General features: G+C 40.2%; 2 protein-coding genes and 1 long non-coding RNA gene across 3 annotated transcripts; 1 reads left to right on the top strand and 2 right to left on the bottom strand.

The window, feature by feature from the left end:
* Positions 1–1,190: 1,190 nt before the first annotated feature.
* LOC311089022 (gamma-crystallin M2) lies at positions 1,191–2,173 on the top strand. The gene is made up of 3 exons (XM_084123459.1): positions 1,191–1,268; positions 1,376–1,618; positions 1,855–2,173. The coding sequence occupies exons 1-3, from the start codon at positions 1,263–1,265 to the stop codon at positions 2,125–2,127; spliced, it is 522 nt and encodes a 173-aa protein (XP_083979585.1). The 5' UTR covers positions 1,191–1,262; the 3' UTR covers positions 2,128–2,173.
* A 9,898-nt stretch (positions 2,174–12,071) lies between these two features.
* On the bottom strand, positions 12,072–13,811 carry LOC311089027. The gene is made up of 4 exons (XR_014607612.1): positions 13,632–13,811; positions 12,548–12,581; positions 12,210–12,295; positions 12,072–12,124 (listed from the first exon to the last, which is right to left on the bottom strand). It is a non-coding gene; the product is annotated as an uncharacterized lncRNA (long non-coding RNA).
* A 2,476-nt stretch (positions 13,812–16,287) lies between these two features.
* On the bottom strand, positions 16,288–17,313 carry LOC311087857 (paraneoplastic antigen Ma1 homolog; the record flags this gene model as incomplete). The annotated part of the gene is made up of 1 exon (XM_084121330.1): positions 16,288–17,313. One exon carries the CDS (start codon positions 17,311–17,313, stop codon positions 16,288–16,290), a length of 1,026 nt encoding a protein of 341 aa, XP_083977456.1.
* Positions 17,314–23,901: the final 6,588 nt, after the last annotated feature.

Raw genomic sequence — 23,901 nt, 5'->3', positions numbered from 1 at the left:
GTCAACAGTTAATTAGATCTAATTACATAAATGAATTACAGCTGTAGTTACATACATGTATTTATATTGTAATTATATATATATAAAAAAATTGCAAGTACACAAGAAGTGCACTGTATCAAATGATTAATTTAAATGTTAGTCCATAGTCAAAGAAACTTGATATGAAGTGGGGCTGAAAATTAAATTCTATTAAAAAATATGTAAAATACCAGGAAGGAACTCAGTGGACAAGTAAAGGATAAAGGAGTTGGATAAGATGTTAAATTAACAGACTGATAACCGTATCTTAAATACATATGTGGATTCGCAATATACCACAATATATTATATTGCAATACTCAGCATATTGCAAAACATTTAAAAATCGCAATAATATCTTATTGTGGCTTAAGAACTGTGATACTATCTTATTGTGGGGCCTCTGGTGATTTTCATATTTACTGCCTAGTTGCCCAATCAGGTAATAACTTCACATGCTGCGTTTGCACACACAGCTAAAACTGATTTCATACAGGCTTCTGAGGCAGCATAATAGTCACATAAACTACAACAGAGAGAGCTTTGGAGATAACTTAGTGAATATTTAATTTCTTCAAATACTATTTTTATCTATTTTTTTTGCTAGAATTTAAATCAAAAGTTAAAATATTTGGTCGCTAACATACATTTATACATATCTCAGATCCAATGATTGTGTCACATTCTGTCTACTAAGTATTTCAGTAAAACTTTACGTTTATTTTAAGAATGATAGTAACATTACAATTATATTCGATTTGTTAAAAGAAATATATGTTATCACAAAATATATTTTCAGCATTCACTGTATTACTGCTAATTTATGAATACACCATACTATTGTTCATTAAATAAACTATTGTTAATGTTTGTTGATAATCCCTTAACATAAATTTATATAACTTAATTTATTCAATTTAATTAAAATATTAATATATGCAGAGATTAACATTAACCTAGATTAACTTAAGTGTTTTACAGATTCACATTCTTTTTGACTAATGTAAATGTTAGAAAATTATGATCATTTGTCCTAACAAAATGTGAACACTATGATCTACATACCAAGATTTAGCTAGAATGGCCTCTATTCCAACTTGCACAGTCAGGAATTGACTAACAATAGGTGCTGTGTAGTCTTTAGTCTTGGTCTAGTATAAAAGCACAGGTGACAGCAGTCAGTCAACAACCAGAATCAGCTTCAGCTTCTCCTTTCCTACTGAGGATCAGACAGCACAACCATGAAGGTAAACTTTGTTCTAGCTGCCATTTACACATATTTTAACTTCTTATGCGTTTTATTTGGTATATTTGGTATATTTCACTTTAAATCACTAAAACTTTGAATTTTCAGGTCACCTTTTTTGAGGACAGGAACTTCCAGGGTCGCTCTTACGACTGTATGGGCGACTGTGCTGACATGCACTCCTACATGAGTCGCTGTCACTCTTGCAGAGTGGAGAGCGGATGCTGGATGATGTATGATCATCCCAACTACATGGGAAATCAGTATTTCTTTAAAAGGGGCGAGTACGCTGATTACATGTCTATGTTTGGAATGAGCAACTGCATCAGGTCCTGCCGCATGATCCCCATGGTGAGCTCCACACTGAAGTATTTGTAATAAATGAAATATTTTAATTCATATATATTTAGAAGCATAAATCAGACAACTAATTCTAGTTTTTGGGGGTTAGAGAAAAATGTTTGAAAAGAACAGAGGATCCTATAAGAATGGTGATTTGAGACAGACCTAATTCTTGATAGATATTTACATTTTATGTTAATTCTGCCAGACAAACTTGAAAATAATGGACTTCTCTTCCACTACAGCACAGGGGATCCTACAGAATGAGGATCTACGAGAGGGAGAACTTCATGGGTCAGATGTACGAGATGATGGATGACTGTGACAACATCATGGACCGTTACCGCATGTCTCACTGCCAGTCCTGTCATGTGATGGACGGCCACTGGCTCATGTATGAGCAGCCCAACTACAGAGGCAGGATGTCCTACTTCAGGCCTGGAGAGTACAGGAGCTTCAGCAATATGGGTGGCATGAGATTCATGAGCATGAGGCGTATCATGGACTCTTGGTACTAGCATTCCAGTGTGTCTAATAATAAAACAATTTCACGAGAACACTAAACATTGTGTCTTGAAAATCATTATGCCATAAATATCTGCATGAGTAATGGACAAACAAACAAAGTTCTCATGATGCAAAACAAATTAAGAAAAGAAAAAAGAATAATCAATTACTGTATTTTTTTTTAATACATTCTGTGCTAATATTAGGATTTTGGATTTCAAATGAAAAGCTACTCAGCTTTTTCGCAGAATAACATGTCTTAACAGTGGAACCATATAGATACAGATACTTGGATAGCATACTTATCAAAGCTTCTGGTCAAATGACTAGTAGTACCCTTTGTTAGAACTGAATGTAGTTCACCGACATAAAAAAATGAAATTTCATGTGGTTTGGAATACAGAGCAGAACCTCAACAACAAAAAAAGGTAACACCTTGTTTCCTAAAAATCATCTAAAAAAGAATGTGTTCAAGGAACACCCAAAGGCCAAAGATTGATCTACTGTATGAGGCACACCATACATGTTTCATGTGTTAAGTCAAATAGCTAATTTAAATACAATGTGGTGGTGATCTGACAGATATGATTGACAAACGTCCACAAGATTGTCAAGCTTGTCCAAATAAATTTTATGATCTACAGCACAGGTGTCAAACTCAGTTCCTGGAGGGCCACAGCCCTACACAGTTTTGTTCCAACCCTGCTTCAACACACACCTGCAGTTTTCAAATAAGCCTGAAGGACTTGATTAGCTGATCAGGTGTGTTTAATTAGGGTTAAAGCTAAACTCTGCAGGGCTGTGGCCCTCCAGGAACTGAGTTTGACACCCCTGATCTACAGTGTCAAATTCAGCACCAAGTTCTAGTAAAACTAGTTGAGTTATACAACTTTGTGTCAGATTATATCTGAAATCTGTTCCCACAATTATAGATCTGAGTGAACAAAAGATCAAGTAAACAACGATGCAACAGGTAAGGTAAGGTAAGGTGAGGTAAGGTAAGGTAAGGTAAAACTTTATTATCCCACATGGGGAAATTTGTCTTGGGCCATCACCCATGCTGCAGTCAGCTCACAATTAACACACAATAATCAAGAAACCCAAACAATAATAAAATGAACCATAACAACAGAAATAACACAGCAATATGAAAAGAAGCAGTTTTATAGACACAGAAATAAATGAGTTTTTAAATCTATTCCATCTGTAACGAGGATCTCTAAATCTCCTCCCAGAAGGCAGCAACTCTGTATACAAAACATGGGATGGATCACAGACAATCTTATTAGCTTGTCTTAAAGTAGCCTGTTCATAAATAGTCTGCAATGATGTCTGTTCTTTAACACCAATACTTTTCCAAGCAGTGTGAATCATCCGGAACAGTTTAGTTCTCAGCTGCACAGACAGATTACCAAACCAGACAGTAATGCTGTATCTACTTAAGCTCTCATAGCCTGATAAAAGATTACTCTCAACTCTCAACCATGCCACTCCCCAGGTTATGGCTATATCCAGAAGCCTCGCAGCTTTGGCCGTGGTGGCGGACTTGCTGTTATCCATCGTGCTGACATCCTGGTCAAAGAGATCCCAGTGAATACTACCTCCTTTGAGTGTGTTCACTTCATGTTGACTGGGTCCACGCAGCTACAGGTTGTCCTAATCTACCGCCCCCCCCCAAAGCCTCTGCCTGCTTCCTATCGGAGCTCACCAAACTGCTTGCCACTGTTTGCCCGAAATCCCCGTCTACCATCCTGCTGGGTGATTTTAACATTCATGTGGATTCCAGTAGTTGTTCTCTTGCTCTACTGATTTTCTATCACTGCTGGACTGCTTCAATTTTACACAAAACATACATGGCCCCACACTTGACAAAGGGCATACCCTGGACCTGGTGTGCTGTACTGGCATAACCCCCTCCCAACTGCAGTGCACTGACCTGGCTGTCTCTGACCACTATGCCATCCTATTCTTAGTCCCTGTACCTCTCCCAAAGCTGTGCACCAAATGGCCCATCACATTCAGGAACATCAAACGGGTGGGTACTTCCACGCTATCTGACACCCTAGCGACCCACCTCGCCACCCACCTGGACTTTGTAGCTCCTCTCACCACGCGTTACGTGTCTTTCTCTCGTCCTGCCCCCTGGTTCACCCCTGAGCTGCGCAGGACGAAGACCATAGAACGTAGGCTTAAGAGACAATACAGAAGATGCAGCCTCACTGTCCATCGTGAAGCATTTAAAGAACACGTCACAAACTAAAAAGAAGCTCTTTCTCAGGCAAAACAAGGTATTACTCCACACTCATCAGTAACCAACAAAAACACCCCAAATTGCTCTTCTCCACCATCAACCATCTTCTTCACCCTCATGATGCCACTAAACCCTCAGATGCAGCTGACCTCTGCTCCAGGTTCCTGGATTTTTTACAGTAGAAAGTGGACACCATTCACCGGCAGCTCCAGTCTCCTGGGCTCTCCCCCTTCCCCACACTGCCCCAACAGGATTCTCACCACTCAGCTGCCCGCTCACCTCAGTGCTGCCTATCCGCCTTCTCTCCACGTGGTGCCGACCAACTAACAAAGCTGGTCATCTCAGCCAAGACTTCAACCAGCAGTCTTGACCCAATGCCCACCACTCTGGACAAGGCCTGTCTTCCCATCCTCCGCCACCCAATGAAAAACATCATAAATGCATCTCTTGCCTCTGGTGTGGTACCATCCAGCTTTAAAATGGCGGCAGTCATCCCCACTCTCAAAAAGCCAGGCTCAGACCCAGATGACCCCAACAACTAATCTCCGTCCAATCTCCAACCTCCTTTTCCTCAGCAAAATCCTGGAAAGAACAGTGGCTGCCCAGCTTCAACATCACGTGTCCCACCATGAGCTCTTTGAAACCCTCCAATCTGGTTTCAGAACCTACCATAGCACTGAGACCGCCCTTATCAAAATCACTGTGACCTCCGATGACATTCAACTTTACATCAGCACAAACCCCTCCTCCTAGCTCCCACCCACACAACTTGTCAACTGCCTGCAGGAACTTAAATCATGGATGACCACAAACCTACTCAAACTCAACAGTAATAAGACAGAATTCATGGTGGTGGCCCCTGCACCACTGCTCAGGAAAGTTGGAGACCTGGCCCTGGTTGTGGATGGCTACTCCATTTCCCCATCTCCTGAGGTGCGCAACCTGGGAGTCATCCTGGACTCCACTCTCTCCTTCCGGTCCCACATCAACAACATCAGCAAGTCTGCCTTCTACCACCTCAGAAACATCTCACGACTCCAGCCTTCACTCACACATTCAGTAACTGAGACACTCATCCATGCCTTCCTCCCATCTGGATTACTGCAATGGTGTCCTGTCTGGACTGCCCATCAAGGCCCTTAGTAGACTCCAGTATGTCCAGAACTCTGCTGCCAGGGTTCTAACCCACACAAAGCCCTGGCAGCATATTACTCCCATCCTCCAACAGCTCCACTGGTTGCCAGTCAAGTCACGCATCACCTACAAGATCTTCCTTCTCACTTACAAATATCTCCATGGACTCACCAAAATACCTCACAGATCTCCTCCACCCCTACACTCAGTCACGTTCCCTGCGGTCCTCTGACAAGGACCTGCTGGACACCCCCCACATATGGTTGCGGATTTTTGGGGACAGGGCTTTCTCTGCCAATGCTCCCACACTCTGAAACAGTCTACCCCTCCACGTCCGCTCTGCCCCATCCCTGCCCCTGCCCACCCCCCATTTGTTAAGCGACCTTGGGTACCATGAAAGGCGCTGTATAAGTCCAAGTTATTATTAACATTATTATTATAAACTTTTGATCAACACCATAAAGTCTCAGATGACGTAAAAAGTGCAATTGTTGTTGTAACCTACTACACAGATTATCTACATGGATATTCCATGTCAGTGAATTATCAAAAAAGACACCAAGATATTTATATGAAGGGACCTGTGTGATGGTTTGATTGTGGATGATCACAGGCCTGTGATCACTAACTCCTCTAGGGTCAAACGCCATCTCATTTGTCTTATTGACATTCAGAGCTAGGTGGTTGTCTTCACACCAATTCATAAACCTTCCAATCTCTGAAAAATATTCAGACAAGTCCCCTTTCTTTTTCAATAAACCTAAAATTGCAGTATCATCTGAGAATTTAATGATGTCATTATTAGAATAACACCTTCTGCAATCATCCGTGTACAAGGTGAACAAAAACGGTGAACTAACACAGCCCTGAGGGGCTCCTGTGCTTAAAGTTCTAAATTTAGATAGTGTTCCATTAACTCTGACCTGCTGCCTATAACAGCATCATCTGTACTTCTATTGCTCCTATATGCAAATTGAAATGGGTCTGATAGACTGCTGACCTCTGTTTTTACTAAATTAATCATAATTTTCTCAAAACACTTCATTACTATTGAAGTAGGTGCCACTGGATGATACTCATTCTCCTTACAGCTAACCTTTTTTGGGACAGGGATAATAATAGAACTCTTCCAAATTGAGGGAACTGTATGCGTGTCTAAAGACTTCTAATAAATGGGGCACCAGGCTTCTGCTGCTCTTCACTGCATAATTTCAATAATCGCCCAGAGATGTCATCTGGCCCAGAAGCCTTGCTGGGATAGACATGTGAAAACAGTCTCTCCACCATATGCTGGTCAATAGTTATTTTAGAGTAATCCAATACAGATAAAGCATCCAGTGCAGTTTCCTGCTCCTGTGAAAAAAAAATAAAGTCCGGAATCGGACGTTACCTCCCGATCAGGACTCGGATATATATGTATATATATTCTCATTATTTTTTAACACATCTATAGTTATGCTGTGGCACAGACGCCACAGAGTTACGCCGGTTTCACACTGCATGCATTAGCAGAGCGTAAGCAGCGCAGGAGCAGTGCGTACATGGTGAGCAGGAGCAGGACACACGCGTTTTGCTTTCACACTGGCAGCGTTTGTCACGCGCGGCTGAACCGCGGGTTGTGTACAGACAGAGTAGCCTACTCTATAATGGATAAGTTGGCAAATTGTTAAGTTTGTTTTTGGACATTTGTTTTCTTTTTAAATTGTTGTTGGTCATTTGATTGACTGTTTAAAACACAATAGATATCATCAATGCACTTTTTGGATAAAACTGCGGTTTATTTTGGCCATGATCAATGTATAGTCACTTTAATTCAGCAAAAGCGGCGCAGCAAAAATAGACTCGGCGCCGAAACGATTGCGGCACTGCTGCTCTGCTCTGCTACGCGCTGCCGCGCCGCCTCTGCGTGCGGTGTGACGCCGGTTTCACACTGCACGCGTTAGCAGAGCGTAAGCAGCGCAGGAGCAGTGCGTATGGTGAGCAGGAGCAGGACACCCGCGTTTTGCTTTCACACTGGCAGCGTTTGTCACGCGCGGCTGAACCGCGGGTTGTGTACAGACAGAGTACTCTATAATGGATAAGTTGGCATTGCTTTATTTCGTTTTCAAATACATTGAAGAGAAAAGACTTGTCAAGAAGCTTATTTTATTAATAATTTCATTTATATAACTTTTGGTTCATCTTTGTTTTTATTGTTCTGGCAACAAGTTTGTTTTTGGACATTTGTTTTCTTTTTAAATTGCTGTTGGTCATTTGATCGACTGTTTAAAACACAATAGATATCATCAATGCACTTTTTGGATAAAACTGCGGTGTATTTTGGCCATGATCAATGCATTGTCACTTTAATTCAGCGTAAGCGGCGCAGCAAAAATAGACCCGGCGCCAAAACGATCGCGGCACTGCTGCTCCTGCTCTTCTCCTGCTACACGCTGCCGCGCCGCCTCTGCGTGCGGTGTAAATGCACTCATTGAATAACATGGACGCCGAAAAAAATACGCGCTGCTCACGCGCCGCTGACGCTTGCCCCAAAACTTTTTTTCCTAGGTCTCTACATTCTCCCCCCACCAAAAATCGTTATGTCCTCATAACGAGGGAAAAGCGAGAATCACACAATTGACATTTCAATATCTTAGCTCTTTTCACAAATTTAGAGACCTACACTTTTCAAATGAATGAGCAGAATAATATCACAATAGACTCATGTCTAAGAAACAAATCACTCAAATTAGCACTTAAGTCAACTGAATAGGTACTTAACCTTCTTGCAGGCACAGTCATCCACAAAAAGACGGTAGAACAGTATCTAACAGGTCTTACAGCTTTAGTTTGAGCAATGACCGGCTCAAATTTTGGCTCCCCAAGAGTATCATAGGTAAACCTCTTAGGCACGGTTCTCTCTCTTTGAGACCTTCTCTCCTTTTCAATTTCCTCAGCAGAGATACCTTGATTTACATCACTCTCATTCACATTTGAAAGGTCTTGCACGTCACTTTCAACATCACCGATGTCTGACAATTGGCTCACACTTTGCAAGTTGTCAGGATCACTTTCTAGTAGCAGTCTTGAAACAGACTCTACAGACTCATCTGTCTCAACTCTCTGAGAAACCTCAACTTGGGCTCCAGATTGCTCAACATTCTCAGAAACAATCTGTTTAACAGTCTCTGAAACAGCATTATCAGAAACCTCTGCATTATTCTGAGAAGTGTCTCTTCTTCTAGGAGTCAAAGGATGATTTTCAGGTACGTGATACCATACTCCATACATTTCATCCTCACTCTCTGAACTCAAGTCAGGATTCTGATCACCTCTGCCTTCTTTTTCTTGTCTTACAGGTGCATTCTCACCTTCCTCTTCCGGACTCTGTGTCTGTCCAGCATTCTTCCTTTTCCTCAGAACTCTCTTCCTGGGTTCAGGGACACTGTCAGGAACTTGACGCTGTCTCAAATCTTGTCCAATAGGAATAATGTGATTCCTATGCAGAATCTTGACAGGTCCAGTTCCACTCTCTGGCTTAAGACGAAACACAGGTAAGTGAGGCATCTGGCTCTGGACAACGTAGGGCTCAGTACTCCATCTGTCTGCCAGCTTGTGCTTTCCTTGCAATCCAAGATTCCTGATCAGTACTCTATCTCCAGGAACAAGGTAAGAGTAATGCAGCTTCTGATCATATCTTCTCTTATTTCCTACATTCTTCTTTCCCGCTTTTTCCTCCGCCAGCTCGTACGCAGACTTCAACTCTTGCTGCATGGTTTTGACATAACGCTGGTAAGACTTAGTGGAAGTACCATCACTAGACACACCAAAACTGAGGTCTACACTGAAAAAAATGATTCATTGAATTTACTAAAAATTTTTATCGTAAGTGGTTCCACGCAATGCATTTGTTTAAAGGTAGGTAAAATCAATTAAGTTGGACTTAATCAATTTTATTTAGTTACCTTAGTATAATTATTTTTTGTAATTCCACCCCTATTTAATCATGTTACTTCTACTAAACTCATTTAGTTGAATTTAATAAATTTTATTTAGTTACCCTAATACAATTTTTTTTTGTAATTCCACCCGTTTAATCATCTTACTTCTACTTAAATTATTTATTTATTTTTATTGAGTAGTCAAAATTATTAAGCTAAATCTACTAGTTAAACGTCTAGAGGTATTTAATTGACAGTATGAGGTTATTAAATGGCTTTCAAATACACAGAGAAATTACTTCAATGTTTTAAACTTATCTTTAATGACTGCCATCAAATGTAGTGAACATTTAATAAGTCCTTTTCTTTGTGGAAAAAATAAAAATAAAATCATAAGTGGGAATAGGCCACAATACATTTGTTTTTGAATCATTAAAACAGTGCCAAAAGCTCAAATGTTGAAAAAGAAGTGCTAACAAATAACACTGCACATTCATAAACATAAAAAATACATCACATGTGGAAACAGGCAACAGCACATTGTTTGTGAATCAATACAACTGTAGAACTCCTAAACACAAAGTGCTCAAATTTCATGCAACAAATTTCAAGAGCCTGAACATTAATGCATGTTGCAAAATTACAGCATTATACAGCTTTTCAGTCTTTGAATTTTAGGGGACAGCCTTTCAGAATCCATTTGCAATCAAATAGCGAACGTTTAATAAGTCGGTTTCTTTGTGAAAAATAAAAGAAAATCATAAGTAGGAATAGGCCACAATACATTTGTTTTTGAATCAGTGCCAAAAGCTCAAATGTTGAAAAAGAAGTGCTTACAAATAACATTACACATTGCTAGTTTGTGAATAAATAAAACTTGACAACTCCTAAAAACAAAGTTCTCACATTTCATGCAACAAATTTCATGAGGCTGAACATTCATGCATGTTGCAAAATGATTACAGCATTACACTGTTTTTCAGTCTTTGAATTTTGGAGGACAGCCTTTCAGAATCCATCTGCAGAATGACTTTCTGAACAAATTCATAATAGTACTTGAGTTCTTTTGGGTATGCCAAATCAAATGCATAGATTGCACCCAGCATCATTGCACAGGCTTGTGCAAAAGATTTAATCTGCTCCAGAATCATTTCTCCTTCAACAACAATGCCGATGTCATCATACTCTCCAAGAACTCCCCCTTCCTTTTTAATCACGGTGATGCCCATGGTGATGTTTGCCAGGTCTTCCAAGAACTCGTTTCTTTGAGTGTCCTATATTTAAATGACAAGAAACTGTTATTAGAAATTGTTTTTGATTCATAACTGTTTGAAAAGTCTATACAATCAAAGGAAATTAGGACCACAACATATATATGACTATGACCTAATGACTCCTTTGAGCCGATTCATTATAATGAATGGTTAAAGCAATTGGTCTGCCCGTCAGTGTCTGAATCGGTGTATAACAAATCATTACTTAGAAGAACATACACATCTGAAATGAGAAAGTAAGTGTGCTTACCTCATTTAGCAAGAGTGTTTAGTAAAATTTAGCCTTAAAGGAATAGTTCACTTTAAAATGAAAATTCTGTCATCATATACTCACCCTCATGTTGTTTCAAACCTGTATGAATTTCTTTCTTCTGCTGAACAGAAAGGAAGATATTTAGAAGAATGTCAGTAACCAGACAGTTTCTGGGTCCCATTGACTTCCATAGTATATTTTTTTCCTACTATGGAAGTCAATGGGACCCAAAAACTGTCTGGTTACTGACATTCTTCTAAATATCTTCTTTTCTGTTCAGCAGAAGACAGAAATTCATACAGGTTTGAAACAACATGAGGGTGAGTATATGATGACAGAATTTTCATTTTAAAGTGAACTATTCCTTTAATAATCCACAGTATGTATAGGCCTATGACAATGTGTAGTAAATTACCTATAAAATCATTTAGTTTAAAGTTAGACTGGAGTGAGATGAAACTAGATCAAAGCACAAATTTGTAAATAGATAAATTTCAAATCAAATAGATCACATTTCAAATATACTTTGGTATCGATGATGTTTACATGTAAAATAAGTTGTAATCGCTTTCTTTTACTATCTAGCCTGACAGTGATCGTTTTTTCGTGAATAAATAGGATAAAAAAATAAAAAAAAATCACAAACTGTTTCTTTGTATTTATTTTAAATTTAACATTAATTGTCAATATTGGGCTTGCGGATCATGTGGGTACTAGGGTACTCTTTGCTGTGTGTGGATGACCATGTCGGTCAGCCACCACCGAAGACCAATTTTGACCCAGGAAAAACCCTGGTCTGATGTCTAAGGAGCCGTTAAATCAGTGTGCGGACATTACATTTAGTTTTTTGCTTCTGTTTACACTTAAGCCTCACAGCAAAGCGTTCAAATCAGAGGGCTAGAATCAGGGAAGGAAAAACTGATTTTATTTCTAAATTATGGCAATTTTTGAAGTAAAATCATACTGACATTGCAAGTGGACCTTTGCAACATTTATAAAACAAAATAATGCAGTTCATGACCCCTTTAAGTCAACAGACTGTTTACTATGAGTGATGATAATAATAAAATTAATATATTAGAATTATTATAATTTTAATTCATAATAATATAAAATTACTTACTGTGCCAAGTGTTGGAATAATAAAACTCCAGCAACTTCACATCCAATGTCGACCTAAGGTACAAAAAAAACACATCCTTAACCAGTAAACAGATTGTTTACTGTAATGAATGATGCTTCATAATGAAACATTACTTACTGTGCAAATCGTTTGAAAAAAAAACTCTAGGACTGGACTGAAAACGTGAACCTGGAATCTCTGTGTCACGCATGCGCAGACAGCACCTCAAATGAAAGCAAGCACAAAATGATTATTATTGTCTGGAATCTGGATAAATTTTCATACCACACCATTAAAGCTAGCGGAACTAGGGGTTGTCTCAGTCAGTAGTAAAGATAAAAAAAGCATAATGTAACCAAATGTAAATGCTTTAGCATTGAGCATATTATATTACGCTTCATAACCACTATTTTCTTTAACCAGTCAATAGATTGTTAACTGTAATGAATGATGCTCCATAATGAAACATTACTTACTGGAACCTCCGTGTCACACATGCGCAGACAGCACCTCAAATGAAAGCAAGCACACAATGATTATTATTGTTAGTTCAAGATACTGAACACACCACAACCACACAATAAAACTAGCGAAAATAGGAGATGTTTCAGTAGTAAAGATGTTTGCTTAAATCACAGGATCATAATTACAGGTAGGCTACATATTTACAGGATCCCTATTGTTAACTTGTCTCACTGAAAGATTCAGAAATCCAATGCTATATTTTGAACTTTACCAATATGAAATTATCCACATATTATAAATTACTACAGCACACACAGTCGTTGACTGACAAAGTAACTTACAAGGAAGCAGAAGCACAATCTCTCCCTCATTGCTTCAAAAACCCATAATCGCTAACTTAAGTTTTAATTTTTCGGTAACATGCAAACCGTAACGATTAACTTAGAGGCCTTTCCCACAGAAGTCGTTTTTCACTCCATAGTTTTTCTATGTAACGTTAAGCACACGCTAAATTGACGTGTTTTCACCGCCGCGAGTTCACAAGTGAAAGTCTTTTTCAGCCACTGAAAACGCCAGGCGCTCGGCTAAAAACACCCAGCTGCTCTAAAAGAAATAATAGAGTATTAAGATCAAATATTACCCGTCCAGAACGATTTATATCTCACGTGTAACCACCAAAGACACATTAGAAGCCGCAGCAAATTCTTGAAGGAATTAGGTATAACCGGGTAACGTTAACTTATAACGTAAATAGTCTGTTCGGAGGATGACGGTCTGGAGCTCAGAAAACGTTGAACAATTTTTAAATAGGAGCTATCTTTATAAACAAAGACCATATTTGAAGTTTATAAAACTACATTCTCGCCTAAAATATATTAAAAGCACATTCCGTGACAGAAAATCAGTAATATTTGAACAATTAACGTTATGGTGTGCGCGCGCAAAGTATGTGACGGTCGCTGTGTTTTTGTCTTAGCTGCTATAACGTTAACTTTACATGTTCTGAATCTGAACCAGAGCATTTTATACTCTTTATACAACCAACAAACTATGTATTGTAATAAACAGTGATATATTATAAGAATTATTACTTACTGTGCAAATGGAATGAAAAAACTCCACCTCCAAAAAAATTCAACTCCGACTCTTGCACTGCTTGAAGAAGCTGACTGGAAAGGCGCCAAAGATGTGCGCATGCGCAAAGAACCAACTTATTTTTTTTTAACTGACTTTAATTAATTCACATAGCTTGATTCAAAATGCATGTCATTCTCATAAAACCAATGATATTTTTTAAATTAAAATCAACAACTAAATTTAAATGATTTAAATGAGCAAAATTTCATTATGCTTAATTTAATTGGGGCCATAATCATTTTTTTCAGTGTATGGGCAATCTGGCTTCCCTTCCGAACATAAGGAAGTAAGGCGAGTATCCTGTGGCTTCATTCAGACTGCTGTTGTACACGTGTACAAGATGTCCAATGTGACGGCTCCACTGTGGTTTCTGCTTTGGATCCAGGGTTCCCAACATATCCAAAAGGGTCCGGTTGAACCGTTCGGGTTGAGGATCACCCTGAGGATGGTATGGTGTTGTACAGGATTTCTCCACTCCCAACAGGTCAAACAACTCCTGAATGAGCCTGCTCTCGAAATCCCGTCCCTGGTCCGAGTGCATCCGTCTAGGCAGTCCGTAATGAATAAAATACTTCTCCCACAATACTTTTGCAACTGTGGATGCCTTCTGGTCCTTAGTTGGAAAGGCTTGAGCATACCTCGTGTAGTGGTCAGTGATGACTAAGACATTGCCAATGTTCTTGGAGTCTGGCTCAATGGACAAAAAATCCATACACACAAGATCCATAGGTCCCTCACTGGATAAGTGTGACAATGGCGCAACTCTCTTTGGCAGGGTCTTCCTCTGGACACATCTGGCACATGTTTGGCAGTACTTCTCCACCTCCATCTTCATTCGTGGCCAGTAAAATCTCTCTCTTATCAAGCCATAAGTCTTGTCAAACCCCAGGTGTCCAGAATCATCATGAAGTGACCGGAGAACTACATCATGGAACTGCCTGGGCAAGCACAATTGCTTACGACGGGGTTTGTCTGGGGCTTGAGTGCATTGAGACATAACTCCATTCTCCATTACTAATCTTTCCCACTCTCTCATCATCAAGGGAAGGTCCTTGTGAGATTCCCTGTTGACCTTGGACAAATCTCCTCCTTTAAGAGCCTTCCATATCTCTCCAAGACAAGGATCCTCCTGCTGAGCACGTGACAGATCTGCAGAACTCAGTTTTGGAATCATAGAAGTATCCAGAGTGGCTAAATTGCAGTAAGCTTTGGGGACTGATTTAAGAGATCCTCCCAATGACATGACAATCCTACTGGCAGTTGCGAAGCAGTTGGACATGTCTTGCACTGGCAGCTTACACAGGGATCTCACTCCAGAGGATGATATATTAGTCCACTCCTGGTCGTTCACTTCCCTATGAGGACGACGAGACAAAGCATCGGCATCAATATTTTGTCTCCCAGGCCTGTACTTGAGACTGAAGTCGTATGCAGAAAGAGCCGCCAGCCACCTATGTCCCGCAGCATCCAGTTTGGCTGTGGTCAGAACATAAGTTAGCGGATTGTTGTCCGTCTGCACTTCAAACTTTGCTCCGTACAGGTAATCATGTAGCTTGTCAACAACAGCCCACTTTAACGCCAAGAACTCAAGTTTGTGGACTGGATAGTTTCTTTCAGAAGGCGTCAAGCTTCTGCTGACAAAGGCTACAGGCTTCAACCCCTGTCCTTGGTCCTGATACAGCACCCCGCCCAACCCTTCACAGCAGGCATCAACATGTAAGACGTACGGGAGCTGAGAATTAGCAAAGACCAACACAGGAGCCTGGGTAAGTCTCACCTTCAACTCACTGAAAGCAGCTTCACAAGCATCAGTCCATCTACTTCCAAATGGATCCGAGGCTTTATATATGACTCTGTCTGGGTTGTCTCCAGCCTTGATTTTCTTCAAACTCTTGTTAGGAAGACACCCTTGCAGTAACTGGTTGAGTGGGTAAGATATTTTAGAATAGTCTTTTACGAATCTTCTGTAGTACCCACAGAAACCTAAGAAAGAACGTAACTCTGTCACGGTCTGGGGTCTGGGCCAAGACTTGACAGCTTCAATTTTGGAGGGATCAGTCAAGACACCGTCTTGAGACACGATGTGACCCACATAGCTGACAGAAGTCTGACAAAAGGTGCACTTGTCCAGGGACAACTTTAACCCTTCACTTTGCAAGCGGTCCAACACCTTGAGCAGTCTCTCCTCATGCTCCTCCAAAGTCCGTCCGAAGATAATGAGGTCGTCCAAATAGACCAACACTTCCAACAGGTTCATGTCTCCCACCGTCTTTTCCATCACTCGCTGGAAAGTCGAGGGAGGTCCACATATCCCTTGTGGCATCCGCTGGAATTGGTAAAACCCCACTGGGCAAATGAAAGCTGTCTTTTCTTGGTCGTCTTCACTCAGGGGGATCTGGTAGTATCCACTCCTAAGATCCAATACGCTGAACCACTGACTTCCATTTAAGCAGGCCAGAGCATCTTCAATGCGTGGAACAGTGTATTGGTCAGGGATCGTGCGACGATTCAACGTTCTGTAGTCCACACTTCCTTATCTGCCCATTCTTTTTCCGGACTACGACGATCGGTGAAGCGTAGGGGCTTCTGGAGTCTGCAATAATTCCAGCCTCTTTCAGCTCTTCGAACATCCCACATCAAATTCGTCACAGGAGAAGACATCTTTTCTCTCCAACATCTTTTTGGCCAAACGCTGTTTCCATTCTTCAGAGACTGGTGTATCGCCAAAATTAAATGAATCCTTGGTCAGTTTGGTTTGAAGATGATTCATTGCAGGGAACTCAATGCCTTTTTTCCTCAGCAAACTGTGTAGCATCCTATCCAACCTCATTATATAGGCTGAGAGCTTCTCTCCCTTACTCTGGTAAGTGCTCCGAAATTTTAACATCAAGTCTGCAGCATCCTCAGTGGTGCCAAACGCTGACTCTAGCGCACTCAGGTAATCACTGAAAGTAGCAGACGGGTTACCAGTCTTCTCAAATCTTACAATGTCTGCTACAGGACCTCTGAGACACTCTACTAGTCTCTGCTTCTTGACATTGTCTGAACACTGCCACTCTTCCAGAATGTGAGTAGTCTGCTCCACCCAGACCTCATACTCATCCTCTCCATGAGGAGTGGGAATGAACCCAGAGAAGGGACGCAGCTTTCTATATCCCACTCTCTCCTCAGATGAAGCCACATGACATGTTTGAACAAGGGAATTTATGGCATAAACAAGCTTAGTGTCAAGCACAGGTGTAGAGGAAGCCAAACTTGGAATGTCAGATAGCGACTTTCCCTCCGCTTGAAGAAAAGACATCAGCTTAGTCTGGAACTCATCTTCCTTTCTGTGTTTAGGTGCTTCAACTGCAACAGGTACAACCTGCGTGTACCAGGTACCCACTTCAGGTCCTCCCAGCTCCGCAGGTATAGACATCTCAGAAACCTTGCTGACTGTCTCAATCAGAAGAAACTGCTGTTGTTTAGTCTTATCAAAGAGGCGATCAAGCACTTTGCATTTCCTCATTCCCAGAGCAGCATCCATCACTTCATAAACTACTCTGTCCTCACAATCTGCAGGTACGTTGCTCAGAATGATAACTCTATCCAGCTCAACACCTTTCTCTCTGCACCAATCAATAATCTCAATAACCTCCATTTTGTTCACTAGTGTCATCAACAGTTTGTGCTCAGCATTAAAGCTCTCTCCACAGAAATCTTAAAGAAACACAGTATACACACAAATCACTTCCAAAAAAAAAATCACAATTTTTTTCCTTTTTAGAAAACACAAGTTCACTGTGTCTGAAACACAATCTGAATAATCTGACTAATCCCGGACGAGCCCCCACAAAATGTCTCTACAGTTTTACATAAAACACCAAAGTGCATATATTCTGTGATTGGAATAGTTGCTCATACTATACCATATAGATTATTTCACAGGCACAACTTAGAAAAAAGTAGATTGTACAGTTCTGATGATGGATATCTTTTACATACTGATTTAATATATATATATATATATATATATATATATATATATATATATATATATATAATGCTGATATTGCAGTTTTCGAGGCTTGCCTTAACTTCCTATAGTGCACCCCACTATCCAGTATTAAATCTATTTAAATTTTAGCTGGACTGCAATTTATTTCCAGTTCTTGTGCAGAGTGCAAAATACATCACAGAAAGCAAAGAGTACAAGTAAACTATAAGTGCATATGTGCAACCAGGCTCTACTGAGTTTGGCTGTTATACCAAGATGCAAGTCATTCCACTCTAACTCTTTCTTTTGTAGATGTGCAATAATCTACAGTGTAGTGGAAAAAGTTGTATACATGGTCGATCACTGCATCAAGTACTTGACTAGTGAATGAATATAGTGATCGAATGTGATTGCTTTATCAAATCAATAAATGTAGTCTACAAAACATTTGGGTAGATTTGGACATTGGGTAGCTGGTATACAGTAACAGTTTGAAATATGATCAGTCTGTAGAAGAATCAATTAAGCCAGGGGTACTCAATTAGAAATCTATAAGGTCCACTCACCAAATTTTCCTTCCGGCCAGGGTCCGGAACAGTATGGTCAAAATCCAAAAACAGAACTCCAACAAAAAAGGTGGTAAATCCCCCAAAACGTTCAAACTATGTACAAAATGTGATGTGGTCTGGCCTTATTAGTGTGAAAAGTGACACCTTTTTTGTGCCACCAGTTCTTTAAACTTGGGCATAAAAGGTGTGAGGGCCAAGTGGAGGCACTGATGTAAGTGTTCATTACTGAGGGTGCTCTTGTATTTGTTTTTCACCATATTCATGGTTGAAAAGGCAGACTCACAACTAGGGATGGGTCGCGATCTTCGAATAGTCGAATAGCGTGCTAAATTCGATCATAAAATAGCTTTTTCGAATATCGTTATATTTTCGCACAATTCCAATGTGTTCTACATAATTGACGCCGCGCCTACCGTCACAGATCGCGCAGCAGGGTATTTTCCTGTTGGGGACACAAGATGTTGCTAACATGAATGAAACCCACTACTGCGCGATCTAGGCTACTTACATAGTGTAAAAAAAACAACAGAAGAGAAGAGCATTGTCGTGACCGTTAACTCTGCGACCAACCATGCAACAATCAAGACGCTCCGTGTGGGACTCGTTTAATAAAATTGTTAATAGGTTGCGCTCGCGTCTCCTCCCAGAACATGTTGACATGCTAATTTTTTTTAATGAGCAGCGCGTATTTTTTTCAGCGTGCATGTTACGCCGGTTTCACACCGCAAGCGTCAGCGGCGCGTGAGCAGCGCGTATTTTTTTCGGTGTCCATGTTATTCAATGAGTGCATTCACACTGCACGCAGAGGCGGCGCGGCAGCGCGTAGCAGGAGCAGAGCAGGAGCAGCAGTGCCGCGATCGTTTCGCCGCCGAGTCTATTTTTGCTGCGCCGCTTACGCTGAATTAAAGTGACAATGCATTGATCATGGCCAAAATACACCGCAGTTTTACCCAAAAATCACATTGATGGTATCTATTTTGTTTTAAACAGTCAATCAAATGACCAAAAGCAATTTAAAAAGAAAACAAATGTCCAAAAACAAACTTGTTGCCCGAACAATAAAAACAAAGATGAACCAAAAGTTATATAAATGAAATTAATAATAAAATAAGCTTCTTGACCAGTATTTTCTCTTAAATGTATTTGAAAACGAAATAAAGCAATGCCAACTTATCCATTATAGATATACTCTGTCTGTACACAACCCGCGGTTCAGCCGCGCGTGACAAACGCTGCCAGTGTGAAAGCAAAACGCGGGTGTCCTGCTCCTGCTCACCATACGCACTGCTCCTGCGCTGCTTACGCTCTGCTAACGCGTGCAGTGTGAAACCGGCGTTAATCAATGCATTCACACCGTGAGCAGGAGCAGCGCGTGAGAGCGTCAAGCAGGAGAAGCGGGGGTTTCGGCGCCGAGTTTGCTGCGCTGCTCACGCTCAATTAAAGTGAAAGCACACTTAATGAACATAACAAATATGATTTCACACAATAAGTGCCCAAAATGAACAGAATTTGCATGTCTAGTGTGTTTAAACAAGAACTGGAGTAGGCTATGTCAGAAAAGAAAATGAAGACTTAAAAAAAAACATTAATTAAATTTGTTTTTAATTATTCATTTTAAAAAAAATATGTTTTCTCTAATGTAAACATATCGAAGTAGCCTATGACTGAAACGACAAGATCAGAGCTGTTTTCTTGGATGTTTTTGTTGTTTACCATTTACATGCAATACAGTTGCTGCCTACACCTCCCCATCGGAAAATCAAAGTTTAAGTCTATCAAGTTTATAAATGACCAACTTCTGAAAAACAAATGTACAGTTGTCTTTGTAAAGAAATGCTTGCTTGTAGCCTGGGAGCCGCTGCTGTGACGCTGTATAACGCTTCCAGTGTGAATACTTGAGCCGTGACGATGTAGTCGCGCTGTCGGTGTGAAACGGCCGTTAGGCTATGAATAGTTACATTGATTGAAACTAATTTGTTTAAAAAGTAGGCTATTGTAACAAGGTAACAAGGCAGGTTCGCATAAAATCATTATGATATATCCTGATTCCTACCGCATTTAAAAAAAAAAAATTATCCAACGAGCATCTGGTTTGGCAATGCAGAAACGGTGTGTCGTGCTTATAGTTTTTTCAGAATCGACTTTTCTCTTTTTGCCAGGTTTTGAGCACGCCATGATTTTCGCTAGCAAGTAGAAAGGTACTGTTAGCAGATGGATTAGCGCCTGCGTTGTCGCGAATGACACACACAACCTGCGTGACCCACAGAGGTTGAGGCCAACGTTGAGTGAGTTGTCATGGTGATTACAATTATTACAGCTCCTGATTGGATCTTTGGACTTGACACACAAGATAGATAAACCACATCTAGTAGGAAAACAATATAGGCGTGAAATCACGCACCAATGAAAACTCGCTTGGATCATGACTAAATTATAATGTTGATTTTGGCTTCGGTCCAAATTGTATTGCATCTGGGTCCGGATCCGGACCGTGGTCCGCCTATTGAGTACCCCCGAATTAAGCGTAGCATCAGTTCTGGCAGGTCACGTTAGTCAAGCTCGCATCAGCTGACTCTCAGCGTCAGGGTTCTGTCACTTCTGTCCAGTAAATTTCTTGGTTTTGTGACAGATCTCTGACACTCATGGTTTTGTCTAGTCTTTGTCTGAGTGAGTGGTTTCGAGCGTGCTCGAGCCGTGCACTCACTTGTCTATGTGCCTTGTTACATGTGCGGGGCATGGTGTTTGGATCCCGGCACATCGGTCTAGTTTGGTTTCGGTTCTGTGTCGGGATTCAGACATCCATGCTCCGCGAGTTTGTTTTCTGTTGTGAGCGCACAGGATGAGCTTTCGCTCGTTCTCGTGCGCTCTGTCTTGTCACGTGAGCGTGCGGTTTCGAGTTCGCTCGGACCGTACGCTCTTCTGTATACATGTGTTGTTGTGTTCTGTGTAGTACGCGGTTCGTGTTTTCATCGGCCGTGTGCTTTCATGTCATGTTTTGTCTTGTACTGTGTAGCACCCAGCTTGTGTTTTTCACTAGCTGTGTGCTTTCTTGTTGTCACGTTTTGTGTGAACACCTGGGGCTCGTTCTTCGTACGTTGCTTATTACATCCGAGATCAAATGACACATCCAAGATGATATCATCGTGCTAATCATGATCCGGCTAATTGGGTTCTTCGAACACACCTGTTGTTTATGATTAGTATCGCTGGATTGAGTTATCTGAGATAACTGCGCGTTCATGCGCTGGTTTAAAAGGGGATATGTATCGATAGTAGAAACATTGATCAGCAACGCTGCTATTGGCTGTTCAGCGTGGCCAAAGAGCGCGCACAGTTTTTCTCCTCAGCAGAGCAAGATAGTCGAAGTTTATTCGGAATTTTAATGTTTAATCAAAACGCCAGGGAACACCTCAAAGTCTGTAAAAGCCAGGAGAGAGGGCTGGCAAAAAGTAGCAGACAATTTAAATCCGTTTGAAGTGGCCATGTTATTTGTTTTTATCACTTATTAGCCTTATTTGTATTTTAATAATTGCATAATTAATTTGTTCATTGTAATGTCAGAGTCACCACACTAGAACATGGGAACAAATAAAAGTGAAGAACAAAAATATTCTACATAATGGTAATTTTTAGTTATATTATAGTCTCTTCTCTTCTATAAAAGGCACTGTTAAATAAATGGTTGTCTGTTTATAAAAGCAACCAAGAAAAAGGCTGAGAAAAAAAGAAAGAAAAGATCTTAGTAGCCTACACTGTAAAATAATTTTTGCTGCATTAAATTAAGGCCATATAGTCATTTCAACTGTTAAATCTTGAGTAATGATGAATTGCTTTGACTTGTGAAAGTGAAAACTGATAAACTTATGTTAATGTAAAAATATTTTGCCATGAGTTATTGATCACATGTTTCCAAAGTGTAGTTCATTGTAATGTCATTGTGTTTTCCTCTTTTGTGCAATTTTACATAATACACCAACACTTGTATCTGTTCCCAAGAAAGTGGCTGAAAAATGTGCAGTAAGTGGACATTTTCTAACTTTCCAAAAGAAAGAAAGTATAAGAATCTGTAATGTCCATTTGTTTCCATTGCACTGGACAGTGAATAAACCCTCTCAGATAACTGTCATATGGAGGAACTAGCCTACCTGCAAGGGCATAAATAACTTTACTTAATTTATACTTTTATGCTTTATGGCTGCAATATAAGTTGCAGGATTCCACATCTACAGAAAGGCCTACGAGTCTGCACAGACAGAGGAGACATGGGCCTACAGGTGGGCAGTGTATAGCCAACTTTTCCTTTTTATTTGTTGAATGAGGCATGTGTATAATATCTCTTGTTGCAGGCACTTGACCACTGGCTTTTCTTTACAAAGAACAATTGAAATAAAACTCAAGGAACTAAGCATATTTGTCTTTTATTAAACATTTAATGAAAAGTGTTTTTTTTTTTTTTTTTTTTGGCAGTGTTGTGTAATATGGCACATGCAACAATGTCACAGGCCCTGTCAGGTGTGCAACCCTCAGACTTTTCAGACACTGAAATCTTCCCTTTAGTTAGCCAAAGTTCATTTCATTGTGTGCCCTTGTCCTGGCTAGAGCTGCATTGTAACTGGTTTGGGTCAGGGAATGGGGTCATAAAACACCTGTCTGCAGGCAGGAACATGTCATAATCACCTATGAAAAAATGCAGTTCTGTTAGGATCAGCATAAGTGTATGTAATACAGTGAGCTTGATATTTAATTGTGGAACTTTCCTTACCACTTTCAAATAATGTGCATAAATGTGAATCTCTGAAAATTCTTAAGTCATGCACAGATCCTGGCCATTTTGCTTTCACATTTGTGATATGGAAGATTTGTCAACTGCCTTTTTTTTATTTGATATATTATTAATCTGGAATATTAAGAATCACAATAGTAACTGGGCTGCACATTTACATTGTGAATCCCCTTTCTGTTCACATAATCCCCTTCATTGAGTCCTTGATGGCAGTCTATGGTCTAGCCTATAAGCCTGAGTGACATATATACTGTAATCAGCATGGTCATGATTGCATGATCTTCATAAAAAATTATGATAGTCTAAAAAAAATAAAAAAAAATAAAACTGCTTAAAGAAAACTGCTTTACAACATTGGGTCTTAAGTGGCTTGGTAATGCCACAAAAAAAACCCCTAAAACTGTTTTTTAAACCTAAATCGCCAGGTAAACTCCGAATGACACGACAGACAGCACTTTCCATAAAGTTCTCCACATCTCCAATAGTGTAAAGGAAAGAGCCACTCGCAAATAATCTTAGGGTACAGTTTGTGCTGTAGTTAAAGCCCGACTCCGACAAGTCGAAAATAAATGTGCGTTTCCAACAAATTAATAATGTAAACGACAATCTCACGAGTCACGAGAAAAAAATATATCTCTCAGAAAGTGCACTACCGCGCTTCCCGTATCAGCTCCGCTTATGAAGCCGGGATCTAATCCTGTTTACATGAAATAAGCCTGCTCCCGAGCAGGTTTAAGCTTGCGCACCTGTTGCTATGACAGCAAGTCCAGGATGAGCTTCAAAGAACCAAACAATCCAAGATCATGCCAAATCGTCAACAATCAAATCCAGCTAACTGAGTTAGCGACGTACGAAGAACGGGCCCCTGGCTTGTGATTTGTTTTACTGGCCATGTGCTTG

Source organism: Abramis brama (genome assembly GCF_963993115.1).
Source record: "Abramis brama genome assembly, chromosome: 8".
Lineage (NCBI taxonomy): Eukaryota > Metazoa > Chordata > Actinopteri > Cypriniformes > Leuciscidae > Abramis > Abramis brama.
Note: the sequence above shows the minus strand (reverse complement) of the source record. Positions and strands in the feature narration are given on the sequence as shown.

Bases quoted from the DNA above. Each gene is read 5' to 3' on its own strand.
- LOC311089022 (XM_084123459.1), top strand. The intron at 1,619-1,854 runs GTGAGCTCCACA...CTTCCACTACAG, and splicing joins CCTGCCGCATGATCCCCATG to CACAGGGGATCCTACAGAAT.